General features: G+C 46.1%; 1 protein-coding gene across 3 annotated transcripts in view; it reads left to right on the forward strand.

Moving 5' to 3' along the window:
- The first annotated feature begins 1728 nt into the window (after positions 1-1728).
- The window catches only part of CADM3 (cell adhesion molecule 3), a 425295-nt gene continuing 413625 nt past the window's right edge, over positions 1729-13398 (forward strand). For all 3 annotated transcript variants that reach the window (XM_066609217.1, XM_066609218.1, XM_066609219.1), the window contains exon 1: positions 1729-2269. In XM_066609217.1, coding sequence (XP_066465314.1) covers positions 2200-2269 — 70 coding nt within the window. In that variant the 5' untranslated portion in view covers positions 1729-2199. The remainder of the gene's footprint in view (positions 2270-13398) is intronic.

A 13398-nucleotide genomic window follows, 5' to 3' on the forward strand; every position in this document is an offset into this window, starting at 1 on the left:
CTATCTCCTATCTATCTATCTCCTATCTATCTATCTATCTCCTATCTATCTTTCTATCTCCTATCTATCTATCTATCTCCTATGTATCTATCTATCTATCTATCTATCTATCTATCTATCTCTCTCATATCTATCTATCTATCTCCTATCCATCTATTATCTATCTATCTCCTATCTATCTATCTATCTATCTATCTATCTATCTATCTATCTATCTATCCTTCTATCTATCTCCTATCTATCTATCTATCTATCTATCTCCTATCTATCTATCTATCTCATATCTATCTCCTATCTATCTATCTATCTATCTATCTATCTATCTATCTATCTATCTATCTATCATATCTATCTATCTCCTATCTATCTATCTCCTATCTATCTATCTATCTATCTATCCTTCTATCTATCTATCTATCTATCTATCTACCCATCTCCTATCTATCTATATATCTATCTATCTATCTATCTATCTATCTATCTCATATCTATCTATCTATCTATCTCATATCTATCTATCTATCTATCTATCTATCTATCTATCTATCTATCCCCTATCTATCTAGCTATCTATCTCCTATCTATCTATCTCCTATCTATCTATCTATCTATCTATCTATCTATCTATCTATCTCCTATCTATCTATCTTCTATCTATCTATCTATCTATCTCCTATCTATCTTTCTATCTCCTATCTATCTATCTATCTATCTATCTATCTATCTATCTATCTATCTATCTCCTATCTATCTATCTATCTATCTATCTATCTCCTATCTATCTATCTATCTATCTATCTCCTATCTATCTATCTATCTATCTCATATCTATCTATCTATCTATCTATCTATCTATCTCCTATCCATCTAGTATCTATCTATCTATCTATCTATCTATCTATCTATCTATCTTCTATCTATCTATCTATCTATCCTTCTTTCTATCTATCTATCTATCTATCTATCTATCTATCTATCCTTCTATCTATCTATCTATCTCATATCTATCTCCTATCTATCTATCTATCTATCTATCGATCTCATATCTATCTATCTATCTATCTATCTATCTATCTATCTATCTATCTATCTATCTATCTATCTCATATCTATCTATCTATCTCATATCTATCTATCCTTCTATCTATCTATCTATCTATCTATCTCCTATCTATCTATCTATCTATCTATCTATCTATCTATCTATCTATCTATCTATCTCCTATCTATCTATCTATCTATCTATCTATCTATCTATCTATCTATCTATCTTTCTCCTATCTATCTATCTATCTATCTATGTATCTATCTATCTATCTATCTCCTATCTATCTATCTCCTATCTATCTATCATTTATCTATCTATCTATCTCATATCTATCTATCTATCTATCTCCTATCTATCTATCTATCTATCTATCTATCTATCTATCTATCTATCTATCTATCTATCTATCTATCTATCTATCTGTTTGTCTATCCTTCTATCTATCTATCCTATGTATTGCAGTATATATCCACCCTCCCATTATCCCACACCTCTATATATATAGTGTCCGTGGAGATTACATGCATGTATATACAGTGTGATGCTGCACAGCTGTTACCAGCACTGAATTACATCTGATCCACTTTCCACCCATGGAGAGAGAACAACACCCCCCTCCCTGCACATGCACTGCCCCCACTCCCCTCCCTCCCTGCACATCTCAAGGGGATCAGAGCAGAGCGCACCACAATTCCCCATAGGAGAGGGGAGCGGGAGGCAGGTTGGAGGAGCCCAGCTCGGCGGTGGCTCTGCTCTGTAGCTCTGGGCAGCAGCACACACTCGCCAGCATTTGCAGCGTCTGCATCCTTGCATCCCTCCCCGCCGCCGCCTCTCATGGTCCATTCCTGGTACCCTATTTAATTCCCTCCACTGCTGCATCCCATTTTGCCTGACACTAGTTCGGCTCTTCTCCTAATAGGGGGACCCCGGCTCCTCCGCTCTCGCTTGGAATTATCGCAGTCCCTTCTGTGTTTTTTTTTTTTTCGTATAACGCAATCTGTATCCTCTCTCAGGAGAATCTGGGCGATCCTCGTCTCCTAATCGGTCCCTCCTGGCAGCGCAGAAGAGAATAAGCCAAGACATACTTCATCCTTAAGGAGACCGCGGGAAGGACGGATCTTACCGGGAAGGTTTATCTCCATCTGACCGTCATGTATCTCGCCGCCATCCTGCTTCTGACCCTGGCTGGTATCACAGGGGCCAACGTGTCCGAATATGACCGTAAGTACCCCCTCCGATCAGCCGCTCCGCCAATGTGCTGTATGTTTATGTTGTAGACATGTATATCATCATGTGCCGGCCATATGGCTCCTGGATCTCCGCCGCCAGTGCCTGTATACATGTATGTGATAACAGCTATATGCAGGCACTGGATCGATCCACGTCTACATCCATGTATGTAATAACTCCGTGTATTACCTATATACGGGCTCTGTATCTATTATGTATCAACGTATATATAACACTATGTAATATCTATACGCAGGCTCTGTATCCATCAACGTATCAATATCTAGAAATATAACACTATGTAATATCTATACGCAGGCTCTGTATCCATCAACGTATTAATATCTAGAAATATAACACTATGTAATATCTATTTACTGGCAGCGTATTTATCTACACACACGCACACATATATATATATAGATCTTGCATAGGGGTATATATATATATATACACACACATATGTAATAAAAACTCGATAAAGGCACTGTATCAATTATATATATATAAGCACTATATAGTATTTATATACAGGCACTGCTACTCATTATATATAGATACACACTATATATTATCTGTATACACCCACTGTTATCAATCAGCGTCCACGTATACGGATATATATATATATACCCTGGCTGTGACACTACGGATCAGGGTTACCCTCAGCTGGATGTTGGGTCTCTGCATTAACCCCTGGCATACCGGATGATGCTAATAATATAGCGGAGGTGTATATGACATTTTGGGTTGGACTCGGGAAGGATGGGGCTGGAGGGAGCGCAGAGGACCTCTTAATGTATGCAAACACACCCTCTCCTGGTATAGAGAACAAATTGCCACCTGTACTTTATGGGCCGCTGGTTGCAGAGAGGCGATAAATCGCGCCGCGGTCCGCTATTACCAAATCACAACACTGCGTACAGCTACTTGGTATCCGAAGGCAGCGCTCCGGTCCCAAGAGCTTGCAATCCAGTATTTTGTTTTATTTTTGCATGGGGTAGCCATGTTTACTTTTTAATCAGTTTGTGTTACATTGTTGCCGTCTGCATAATTTAACCCTTCACACGGCAGCAGCCAGAAGCAGCATCGGCGACGATACGGAGGCGGATGTAACTTTGCAGCGGAGTCGGACATTGGGAAATATTCGAAGCGCTCTGGATGGGCGGCACGCCAGGATAATTAGCGGGGCAGATTAACAGAAACTCTTTTGTCAGGAGCCGTTGTGTCCCTTTAATGCCACATTCCTCTTTACGGGGCTCTGGGAATTTCTTTTCTCTGTTTTCTCGCCTGGTTAATAGGGTCAGATTGTTCCGGCGGCGGGGGGGATAAACAAAACGGTTTGTTCAGCGAATAACGCGCACAGTAATAACAAGAATGGGATTTCCTGTAAAAATTCATTATGAGCGTGGAAATAACGAGGAAGGAGGGGGGGGGGGGGGGTTAACCGCTTCATTGCCTGACAGCTTGCATCAAATTCTCACATCATCTGCAGGCGATATTAAGAAATGGCGTAGGATCAGAGTGCAAGCTCTCGGGCGGTTGCGGAGAAAAAGTTTTGGATATGACGTCTTATATCTTATTCTACGAGCTCTTTATATAGTATGTCCCACTGTACATTTATCGCGCCCCCATCCCATTAAGTATGAGCCCTATATCCCATTTTATTGCCCTCTGTCCCTGGAGACCGTCACCGAGCGGGATGATAATTAATGATTTGTGTTGCTTTTAGATAAGTAGCGGCAGCCGCCCGTCCTTGTTGCGTGAAGTCAGGTCTGGCGATATCAACGGTCCGGGCCGGGCGAGGTGTCGGAGGTCTTCTCTATGGCAGGCGAAGCCCTACTGCTCATTGTGTAGACTCTTCGTCACCTGAGTGCCCCATGCGGGAGAGATTAATGGACGTCTTGTCAGCGAGGGGTGGGATGCGCTGAGACGGTCTTGTCAGAGTTGTGACAGGAGGTATTCGTGACGGGTACTCCAATGGGAGCGTGTTGCATCGCGTGTTCCTCTATGTATTCCATGTCGTATGACGTTCTGTAGGGACGTCATACGACTACTTTCCTCCTCTACATCATATCTTGTGCAGGCGACACCAGGCAGCGAATGCGGCAGTCGTCTTAGAACTTCCCACCTTGGCAATGGAGGGGGTTAACGCCCCATCCCTCTGTTATCGTACGCCTGTCTGGTTCTCACTGAACCCTGAGAGGGATGTCTCCCATGCTACGGGAACTATTGTGATACACAATTTACTGCAGCTTCGAAATTCCCATCCCCACCTGTCACCTGTCAGGACAAGGGACCCAACTGACAGCGCCAATAGACCGAGGACCAGCCAGGGTTTTTTTTTCGAATGGCTGCCACTTTTTTCATGGGGTCACAGAGATGAATATACAGAGAGATGGATATACTGATACTGTTTGTAGGACTCTTCTTCGAAGGGGATTGCGTATTTACATGCATCATCCATATGGTATAGTCTACGAATGATACACTTAGGATACGTCCACCATGGATCAAGGAGAACTATGGACTAATCCAGTTGCCTCAACACTATCTCATGGTACTTCCACCTCTTGAGGACCTCAGTTGACATCTACTGTTACCCAACTTAAAGATGGCATTTGATGGGGCTTCTCAAATTTTAACAGGGGTACTACCATGTATATCCTCATGTGAGAGAAGAGGCATAACAGGAAGCCCAATGCAAACCATAGATGATCATCTCTTGTTTACTTTGGATCTCCCCGTGGTCCGAGCGCTTGGTGCAGTGTTGGCTTTAAATAATAGATGGTCTTTCTGCATCTGCAGTAATGACCTGTGTGACAAATACCCGACATGGGACTCAAACCCAATCTAGCTGGTTTAGGAGACCAGCGTGTCATCCATTAGGTCACTGAGGATAGTCATCCACCCACTAAATGGAACTTCAACCCACAGTACCTGGTTTACCAGGCTAGTCTCGAATCCGTTAGGACACTGGGGCTAGACATCCACGCCCTACATGGGACCCCCATGGTACTTGGAGTAGGAGACAAATGTCTTATCCATTGGACCACTGTGGCTGAATATTAAGCCTTTGTGGCCTAAAGTATAAGACACTGACCTTGTCCTAGGAAACCAGCACCTTACTCATTAGACCATAGCTAAACATCCACACCCCACATGGAACGCAAGCCCATGATAGTTGGTTTAGGAGGCCCCGGTCTTATCCATTAGACCACTGTGGCTGGATATTCAGCCCTTGTGACCTAAAGGATAAGGCACTGACCTCCTGGGTATTATGGGCTTGATACCCATCTGTGGTATGGAAGTCTAGCCCTTACCATCTGATATTTAAGGCACTGGCTTCCTAAGTCAAGGATTGGAGGCTCAAGTCCCATGATACCTGCTTCAGGATACCAGTCTATTATCTATTAGGCCCCAGGAGCATGACTTCCACACCCTAGAGCCAAGAAACCTGGTTTAGGAAGCAAGTGTCTTATCCATTGGGTCACAGGGGCTAGATGTCCACACTGCAGATGGGACTTGAGCCTATGATTCCTGGTTTAGGAGTCAAATGTCTTATGCATCAGGCCACGGAGGTTGGATGTCCAGCCCATGCAGCCAAGTGATTAAGACACTGGCCTTCCAAACCAGTTATCATGGGCTCAAGTGGAGTGTAGACATCTAGCCTCCGCAACCCAATAGATAAGACACTTGCCTCCTAAACTAGATTTCTTGGCTTGAAGCTCCATCTTGGATGTGGTTGTCTTTCTTCTGAGGCCTAATGGATAGGAAACCGGTATGCTAAATCAGTTAGGGGTCTTTCAGACGGACATATGCGAGTGAGAGTCTGGGACATCAGTGTGCGGTCCAGGCAGCGGGGGCAAGGAACATTGGACGTCCTGCCCTCATTTGTCTTACCGACCAGAATAAAACATGCAGCAATTTTCTTCACGTGGGCCATCAGACCGTGTGGAAAGGCGCTCATGTGAATAGCCTAATTGGCTGTAATGGGTTTGTGTGCTTTCCGTGAAATAGATGGTCAGCACACATTGACTCAAGGCCTCTTTGTGATTTGTCTAGGGCATCTTGTGTATCTTTGGCAACTACTCAGCAGATTTCTGCAGCCCCTTCAGATGAGTGGGACAATCTTGGAAATATTTGCCACAAATGGGCCACATGTGACCTTAGCCTTTGTACTACAGACGTAGCCCATCGGCCACTGAAACATAATGGAGGGAGTACTCTACGTTGTGGTAGGTTGTATGAGTCAAAGTAGAGTACCGCTCTGGAGGTTGCCGGTGGCCCGGATTTCATTAAAGAGGTCTTTTGATCATGTTTTTGGATTTCCCCTATAAGATTGGTTGGACCTTGGCTGATTGGCCTCTACAGACGGCTGGCTAGGAAAGATCTACAGTACCTTGGAGCCACTTAAGTGTTTTATGGGATTAGAGGCCATCAATGGCTGTTTTTTTCACAAAACAGTGCCACACCTGTCTACAGGTTGTGTGTAGTATTACAGCTCAGCTCCGTTCACTACAATGAGTTGCAATTCCAGACACAACCCATGTACAGGTGTGGCGCCGTTTCTGGAAGAAAGCAGTAATGTTTTTGTAAATCTGTATAACTCCTTTCAAAGACTATGAGGCAAGTTATGGTGCAGTTAGGCGAGGTGACAGGAGGCCGGGGGCGCTCTTTTTTATACTCACCCACTGCCTGGATCCAGCGGGGTCCCCATCTGAAGTCCTGGCGGCAAACCAAAATCTGACTCTTTTCAAGGTACAGGACTCTGAAGAGTCAGATGTCACAGGGGGCACCACAAGAACCAGGAAGCAGGCGAGTAGTAAAATACTGCACCCGACTCCCCGTCACCTGGCCTAACAGCACCGTAACCTTAGTATAGTTTATTTTTACTGAAAATCCTTCGTTTCCCAATATATTCTGCCTTTAAAGGGGTTTTCGAGTTAAGGGCCTATCCTTAGGGTAGGTCATCAATAGTAGATCGGTGGGGGGCTGTCGCCCGGGACTCTGAATGGTCAGTTGTTCACCGGGCTTGTGTACTGAGCTGATTTGTGCAGGAAGCAGACAGCTCTATTCTTACTGCAGTGGCCAGGCTTGGTATTACAGACAAAGTTCCCATTCATTTTAATGGGAGCTTGGCCTGCAATACCAGCACTGGCCACTGCAGTAAGAATAGAGCTGTCTGCTTCCTGCACAAATCAGCTCAGTACATAAATGCACCACCCTGAATTAAGCCCCCCGACTGATCTAATGCTGATAGCCTGGCCTATGAATAGGCCATCTATAGTTTACAACTGGACAACCCCTTTAAGTTGGAGTTTCACATCTATTTATACACAGTATTTGCAGCCGGCTTAAAGCTGATGATTTTGCAGTGGGGATAACAGATTGAGGAATCACGTAGCCATTAGTAAGCAGTATGGCCGCCGGGCTCTCCGGGTGACGTGTTCAGCTCCGCTGTATAGGAGGGTGAGGCGAGGTTCTATGACATCATTGATGGCAACTACTGGATGTACGGTATTATCCAATGACCATATAGCGTCTCTTCCCGCTTCACCCTTTACTACTATCATACTAATGGTCTCTTTCCCCCCAGCCGTATTCAACAAAACTATGGCAGCCAATAGATGATCCTGTGCCTGTATCGGTGGTGGCATAGCCAACCCAAGGCGTATATACTGTACTTACATATTGCACTACTTCCTGTCCAAGCCTAACAAATAGGGACCCTTTAAGGGGTGGCCTGGAACTTTTAATATTGATGACCTACCTGTCCTCGGGATAGGTCACTGGTAGTTGTTTGGCTTGGTGCCTGCGATCAGGATCCCCTGTGATCAGCTGGCCCCTGTGCCCACTGTCCATATTGCAGAGGCCTGGTTTGGTAATGCAGTAGGATAGAATGGGACCTGTACCTGTAGTACCAAATCTGGCCACTGCAATGTTGACAATGCTATCTACTTCCAGCACTGACAGCCAGCTGATTGGCAGGATTCTTGAGCGGAGGACATCTGCCGATCAACTATTGATGACTGTTCCTGAGGATCCCCTTTAAGGAGAAATAGCAGTCGTAACACAACCTTATTTATGTGTCCCTCTCCTTACTGGAGGATAGGGCTTAACTACTGATGTCTCTTATGCGTCTCCATGGTAATAGACTACAAACAACAATTATATATGTATACCGCACAGTATAGGGTTTTTATTGTATACCGTCTTACGGAATAGAATAGCGTACTATATGGAAAAACAAGGTTCACCGTCGTAGACCGACACGGCAGAGACCTAATAGACATTCTTTAGACCTCAACCGGGTCAATGGAGCCCTATGGATACGTTGGCATCAAAATGTGTGTGATGGGGCCTTAGGGGCCACGTAATTGTGGGCTGATAGTAGGTGACCCGCTGAGGTCGGGGATGTCAGTTTTATACTTACCTCCCCCAGCTGCAGTGCATTGGGCGGCACACTAAGTATTCTGTAGATCGAAAAAATTAGATCGGCTTCCAATGCTCACAGTAGGGGAGGTAAGTATAAGACTGACATCCTTGGACTCAGCGGGTCACCTGCCTTTAGCCCATAAGCTTAGCTTGTAGAGCAAACAGTAGGTGACAATTCCCTTATACCAATTGAGACAACCCCTTTCCGTAAGCCCCATTAGGCCATATGGACATCGCAGAGTGCCCCCAACTGGAGAGCTTCCTCTAGTAGACCACCTCTTCTGTCTCGGCGGGCCAAGTGGACTGGGAGGTTCACCAACAGGCGGGCGGACCTTGCCCGGAGTATTGACGTGCAGGACTAGTGGAACAAACCCAATCATTGCCCCAACGGAAGGACTTTGACATGGATGTCAGATCTCCAAGCCCGAAAGTCTTTCCCGGCTCGGCAGTGAAGGTTCTCGCCTCTTCTAACTCACCCGCCGCAGATTGTACTTTCCTCCCTTATACCAATTGAGACAACCCCTTTCCGTAAGCCTGATTAGGCCATATGGACATCGTAGAGGGCCCCCAACTGGAGAGCTTCCTCTAGTAGACCACCTCTTCTGTCTCGGCAGGCCAAGTGGGCTGGGAGGTTCACCAACAGGCAGCCCGACCTTGCCCGGAGTATTGACGTGCAGGACTAGTGGAACAAACCCAATCATTGCCCCAACGGAAGGACTTTGACATGGATGTCAGATCTCCAAGCCTGAAAGGCCTTCCCAGCTCGGCAGTGAAGGTTCTCGCCTCTTCTAACTCACCCGCCGCAGATTGTACTTTCCTCCCTTATACCAATTGAGACAACCCCTTTCCGTAAACCTTATTAGGCCATATGGACATCGTAGAGTGCCCCCAACTGGAGAGCTTCCTCTAGTAGACCACCTCTTCTGTCCCGGCGGGTCAAGTGGGCTGGGAGGTTCACCAACAGGTGGCTTGACCTTGACGTGCAGGACTAGTGGAACAAACCCAATCATTGCCCCAAAGGACTTTGACATGGATGTCAGATCTCCAAGGCTTTCCCAGCTCGGCAGTGAAGGTTCTCGCCTCTTCTAACTCACCCGCCGCAGATTGTACTTTCCTCCCATATACCAATTGAGACAACCCCTTTCCGTAAGCCTGATTAGGCCATATGGACATCGTAGAGTGCCCCCAACTGGAGAGCTTCCTCTAGTAGACCACCTCTTCTGTCTCGGCGGGCCAAGTGGGCTGGGAGGTTCACCAACAGGCGGGCGGACCTTGCCCGGAGTATTGATGTGCAGGACTAGTGGAACAAACCCAATCATTGCCCCAACGGAAGGACTTTGACATGGATGTCAGATCTCCAAGGCTTTCCCAGCTCGGCAGTGAAGGTTCTCACCTCTTCTAACTCGCCCGCCGCAGATTGTACTTTCCTTCAAACCTTGTTAACCTCTCAGTTGTGGCGCACTTATCGCGGATTTAATTCACTTTTCCCGTTATTCCTCAGACGTTAACCCCTTAACAGCATTACCTTCCGTTTTACGCAAATTTCATTGAAGGACTGTTCGCTCGATAGCAGAAAACCCCAAACGGCTCTGATCCGTCCCGCGGCTCCCAGGACCGCGTTGCCCCCCCTCTTCGGTGCATTAAAAGGGTTAATTAGGGTAATGAAGGGACAGATAAATATGCAGAATTTATACCCGCCATGGCGCAGACAAGCGCTGTTATCAGAGGGATTTTATTACCGCCGCTCTTGCTTCCATTTGATTTATTCAGTCGGTAAGCATGTCGTAAAAATTTACACATGTAATAAGCGCCATCCATCTCGCGGATGCAGTAATTAGCCGAGGTTCCTGAACTAGAAGAGGCGCACAATCCGAATTGTCACCTCGCAAGATTCCGCCCGTAATCGCATTACGAGATGTGAAGTTGGAAATTCCACATGAAAGGCAATAAAAGGGGATAAAGCCTCCACATACGTGTCTTACATGGCGGTAAATCTGCTTGACGCGGGTCGCGGGTTAATGCGGCAGAGTCGTTTACGTGCAGAAGACTCGCGGCTCGCCGCGCCTCCTTGTTTAGGGTAAATCTGATGACTTCAGCGCTATTTTAATATTTGTATTAATTATTCAGGGAGGCTCTGCAGATGCACAATGGAAGGTTTCTCCTGACCCGGAGGATGCCTTGTGCGCAAGGGGAGGCCTCCTCACATCCGGCGACACGGGGAAAGCAGAGGGGCTTATTCACACAGGTGAAGGTCGCCTCTGAGTTGGCAACCGCCAGCGCTCTTCCTCATTACACGGACCGCTACATGTCCTATTCGGACTTCTCGGACCTCTATCACCTATGCAAGTCAGCGGCTGCGCCGAAAAATGGAGCGCACACAGTTGACATCCGTTCGCACTCAGGGGTCATCGCTAAGCAATGCTAGAAAAAAAAATCAGGCGTCCTTTAGCTTTTATGTGCGCAGAAAAAAAAACGGATGAAACGCGAAAGTAAAGACAGACAGTCAAGCATGTCTGATTTTGGTCCATGGACGACTTTTAAAGGGACCCGCCGGTTGCGGGACAGAATTCTATCCCAGGACCGGAGGGGGAGGGGTATATTACCTGCCACTGTTCTTCTCTGCTGCCTCTTCCATTCGCTGGTTTTCGGCCATCAAAGATACCTAACTACCTGATGCACCAGTGCACTGCTCTGATTGGCCAGTACTGATCACATGAGCAGCTCTGGCCAATCAGAGAGCAGGTATAGTGCATTAGTAGTCTTAGGCCTCAGTATTACCTTAGTGTATATGCGTATATCCATTCATTACGTAGTTGCCCCCCAGTATGTATCCGTGGGCTCGTGTTACCTTGCGTAGTTAGTGCAGAAATTTCCAGCCTCGTTTTCCTCAGGTGGTCATGTGATCTCAGTTCTGATGGTTACTGATAATGATCGTGAAGCTCCTGTCACACAGTTATAATAGAGGAGATCACAGTTCTTACATTTTAGTGGTCTGTAGCTTATATAGGTGAATAAAGAAGGTAAGGATAATTAAAATATCCCCCCAGTAGGCAGAATCTTACAACCTTAGCTAATGCTTTGCTGATGCATGATGGGATTGATGTGAAACTGAAAGTAAAAAATGTCACTCTCAAGATGGTGGCTAATAAGTATCAGACAGGGGGCTGCACTGCAGGGAAGTAACTGGAAAACACAGAGGAGGCCTCTGGGGTGGGACAGGCAATCAGGTGAGGGAGGCAGGGATGGAATAATGTGTTTTCACTGGAGTGGCCCTTTAAGACACGAACGACTGATGCAATGTGATCTCTACCCCCATTGGTGGAGCATTTACACCTCAGTGACCCAGCAAAATAGTCAGGATCCACTGAGAAAAACGTTAGGATTTTGGTCATTTTAAAGTGTTCCTCCAATTATAATCTCCTTCTGATTCAGGTGCCCGCTGGGCGGCGCTGTTGTTGTGGTGACCCTCGGTGTGGCATGCATGGGTTCTCCAGAATAGGACCTGTGTAGGATACTCTTTGGCGTTATACAGTTGCCTCAATTACTTTACTACCCGCCATGGACTCGTCTCTCTTCCTGCTCGGCCAATGGTGGGAGCTTGTATTGGGTGGGCACTTTAAAGGGTTTGCCCAGTTGTAGACTATTGATGACCTCTCCTCAGTATTGGGTGGGCACTTTAAAGGTGTTGTCCAGCTGTAGACTATTGATGACCTCTCCTCAGTATTGGGTGGGCACTTTAAAGGGGTTGTCCAGTTGTAGACTATTGATTACCTGTCCTCAGTATTGGGTGGGCACTTTAAAGGTGTTGCCCAGTTGTAGACTATTGATGACCTCTCCTCAGTATTGGGTGGGCACTTTAAAGGGGTTGTCCAGTTGTAGACTATTGATTACCTGTCCTCAGTATTGGGTGGGCACTTTAAAGGCGTTGTCCAGCTGTAGACTATTGATGACCTCTCCTCAGTATTGGGTGGGCACTTTAAAGGGGTTGTCCAGTTGTAGACCATTGATTACCTCTCCTCAGTATTGGGTGGGCACTTTAAAGGGGTTGTCCAGTTGTAGACCATTGATTACCTCTCCTCAGTATTGGGTGGGCACTTTAAAGGGGTTGTCCAGTTGTAGGCTATTGATGACCTCTCCTCAGTATTGGGTGGGCACTTTAAAGGGGTTGTCCAGTTGTAGACCATTGATGACCTCTCCTCAGTATTGGGTGGGCACTTTAAAGGGGTTGTCCAGTTGTAGACTATTGCTGACCTGTCCTCAGTATAGGTCATACTGGCGGGTCTGCTGCCCGGGATGCCCTGTGAGCAGCTGTTTGCACCTCAGGATACTGTAAGCCATTAATAGTAGATTACCGACATGTCAGCCACCAGGAGCTTCACCTGCAGCCTGGTCCTTTCCCGATAGCTTTCTTACTGGCCAGTGCCAGAATGCCACAGTCTATCCTCGAAACTTGTCTTCTGCTGTTTATACTCCTCATTTACTAAACACAAATTCCCATTGTACCGTCATCACCATTTTTTTAGAGTCGTTGCGTTTTGAGCCATTTTCCTTTTTATTTTACTTTCACCATGCACCAATAATATATTGGCATGGATCTATCACCCAGGATCCCTTCTGATCAACTGTTTACGGAGCTGCTGTGCTCATACACAGAGCTGATTTCTGCAGGAAGCAGATACCTC

The sequence above is a fragment of the Eleutherodactylus coqui genome, chromosome 6 (assembly GCF_035609145.1).
Source record: "Eleutherodactylus coqui strain aEleCoq1 chromosome 6, aEleCoq1.hap1, whole genome shotgun sequence".
NCBI lineage: Eukaryota > Metazoa > Chordata > Amphibia > Anura > Eleutherodactylidae > Eleutherodactylus > Eleutherodactylus coqui.